This window comes from Pinus tabuliformis, chromosome 9 (genome assembly GCF_031772625.1).
Source record: "Pinus tabuliformis cultivar Carrire ecotype Pingquan chromosome 9, CPIR1, whole genome shotgun sequence".
Taxonomy (NCBI): Eukaryota; Viridiplantae; Streptophyta; class Pinopsida; order Pinales; family Pinaceae; genus Pinus; species Pinus tabuliformis.
The window spans coordinates 1632809472-1632812015 of record NC_142307.1 but is presented as its reverse complement, the minus strand read 5'-3'; the positions used below and the strand labels follow the sequence as shown (position 1 = coordinate 1632812015).

Below are 2544 nucleotides of genomic sequence, written 5' to 3'. Positions count from 1 at the left end.
CACAGGTTGGTTCTTTCTATTCCTCTCTGTCTATAATTCATTAAGGAAATACAAAAGTAGTTTTTCTCTATTTGTTTCTAAGGCAGCTGTCACACCTTAGTGGGATAGAGCAGTTCTAAATAGACACTTTTCCCTGTAACACATATAATTTATGGCCACAACGAATTTCTTGGATATAGCTTAGAGCTTATATATGGAAATAAAAGAAAAGAAACATGATGTATCTATGGCTGAAGACCGAGAGTCTGAGGAGAGGGGGAAAGAAATAGAGCATGTCAACCAAGAATTGATTAAGTTGAATCATGAACTAGTTCTTCTCAAGGATCTGATATTAAATCTTGATGCCTCACCCTCTTTACTGCAAAGCTTGAAACTAGAATTAGCAGTTGCTAAAGAGTCAGAGTTTAAACTAGGAGAAGAGATGCATGTAGTTGAAAATTCCCTCTCTAAAGTAGTGGATGACCTAGATCTTGTAAAGAGTCAAGGGGTTAAAAGAACTAAATATAATTATATAACTCTCATAGAACTAGAGAAGATGAGAGAAAATATAAACAAAGCCACACAGGAGGAAACTTATTTAGCAGGTGCCATTGAGCCACTTAGAGAAGAGTTGGAGAGGGAAAGTGCAATATTAGAAGAAACATGGGAAATGGTAGCAAATTATTTTGTAGTAGTTGCTTCTATAGAGGCTAAATTGAATCAAACAAGACAAGAAATTAAATCACAACAACATGGAGAGAGGCAATCCAAGGAAGCTATGACAGATCTTTCAAGAGATTTACAACAGGAAGCTACTGAGGTAGATAAGGCCAATATTGAAGTTGAAGCAACTAGAGAGGATATGCACAAATCAGAGGAAGAAGCTACACAATCAGAGGCTGATACTAGAACTACAGAGAGTAGGCTACAAGCAGCTATAAAAATGGCAGAAACAACTCAGGCATCACAAGTATTGGATCTTGCTAGGAATGATGCTATGAATCAGAGTGAGTCAATTGTGGGATATTCTGAGGCTAGGACTCTATCAGTTACACTTTCATTTAATGAGCACTTTTCACAGAACAATCAGGCACATGAAGCTGAGGAACTTGCTGACACGCGGGTGGCAGCTGTTGTATCTGAAATAGATGTAGGTAAGGATAGTCAATGTGAAATATTGACGAGATTGGAAGAATAAAATAAAGAGATAATAATAGGGAGGGAGGCTCTTCAAGTTGCCTCACAGAAGGGAAAGAGGGCAAATGCAGTGAAATTGATAGTTGAGGATCAGCTCAGAAAATGGAGGGCACAAAATGGACAACATAGAAAAGCTAGTGATTTAGCTACCACGGTGAAGAGATATGCTGTGACACACAACTGAGTCAGTAATTGGAAAAACCATGCATATTCTGATTGAAATGATCTCGACAATAGCAATGAGAAAGAAAATATTCATGTCATGTCAATAACATCATTGGGTTGGGTGTTGGGCATGAAAACTTCGATGGCAAATAAGTTTGATGAAATGCCTTTAGATAAGCCACTTGTGTCCAAGAGGAGTAAGTTATGGTTTCCACAGTTTGCATTATCTGTTGGAAAGCAGAAAATAATCCATTCAACTAAAATGACATTTTTCCTATTTTAGAAGCATAATTGGGTTCCTTAAATTTAATTCACTGCATGGCATATCAAGGTCATTGGGTCTTTCAACAAATGCAATTTTTAGTAAAAATGGGACGGTTAGTCCACAAGGACAAATTTATCCTATGGCTAGCTATAGTCCTCTCATCTGGCCCAATTTCCTAGCAAATCGCAGTATGTTAACTCCTACAACAATTCTAACCCACCATCTCTCTTTCCCCTCAACCTGCAAAATCCAAGGAATGGGATACCCTTCTCTGCCATACCCAAGTAGTTAAAACATGATAACATGAAAACATAATCAAGCCCAAAGTAGGGCTAGCAAAAGAACCACAAATTGATTTCAGAGAGATAACAATCATTGATCATTCAATAAGCAAAAACAGAAGGAAATTTGGGAAAAAATCAAGACAAAGGTGAGATTTTTAACCTAAGGAGGATAAGTGCAGCCTTGAATGGGAGACAGTGTGCTTCAGAGCACTGTCATCAAGCCAGGGGTGCTCTGCAGTGCTCTATCTCTTGACCAGACCTGCACTAGTGCCAGAGGGGCCATCCTAGGTGCTTTCAAGCATAATTTTTACCAAAAACAACTTCTAAAATGCTGAAACAAGATTAGTGGAAGCAATTAAAGTCTACTAGGGTGTACTAGGATTAAGGTAAAGTACTCAAAATGATGATTGCTCCCCAGCAGAATCGCCAATTTGTTATGTGGAATTTTGCATCTATGGATAAACACAATTTCCCTAGGTGGGTAGCTACACCTAGAATAATAGATTTAAAGCACTTAGCCTTTTTCTATAGAAGATAAATAAGACAAGGGACCTACTTGTTATCTTTATTTTTCCCTTTTTCTCCATTGTTTGGCTCTCATTGCTCCTTCTTGAACTTGATCTACTCAACAAGTACCTGCAATCATAAACAAAG

The 2544-nt window shown here is 37.9% G+C and overlaps 1 protein-coding gene across 1 annotated transcript; it reads left to right on the top strand.

Moving 5' to 3' along the window:
• The first annotated feature begins 226 nt into the window (after nucleotides 1–226).
• LOC149155088 (protein WEAK CHLOROPLAST MOVEMENT UNDER BLUE LIGHT-like 2) lies at nucleotides 227–1177 on the top strand. The gene has a single exon (XM_089444313.1). The coding sequence runs from the start codon at nucleotides 227–229 to the stop codon at nucleotides 1175–1177; it is 951 nt and encodes a 316-aa protein (XP_089300439.1).
• The last annotated feature ends 1367 nt before the right edge of the window (nucleotides 1178–2544 follow it).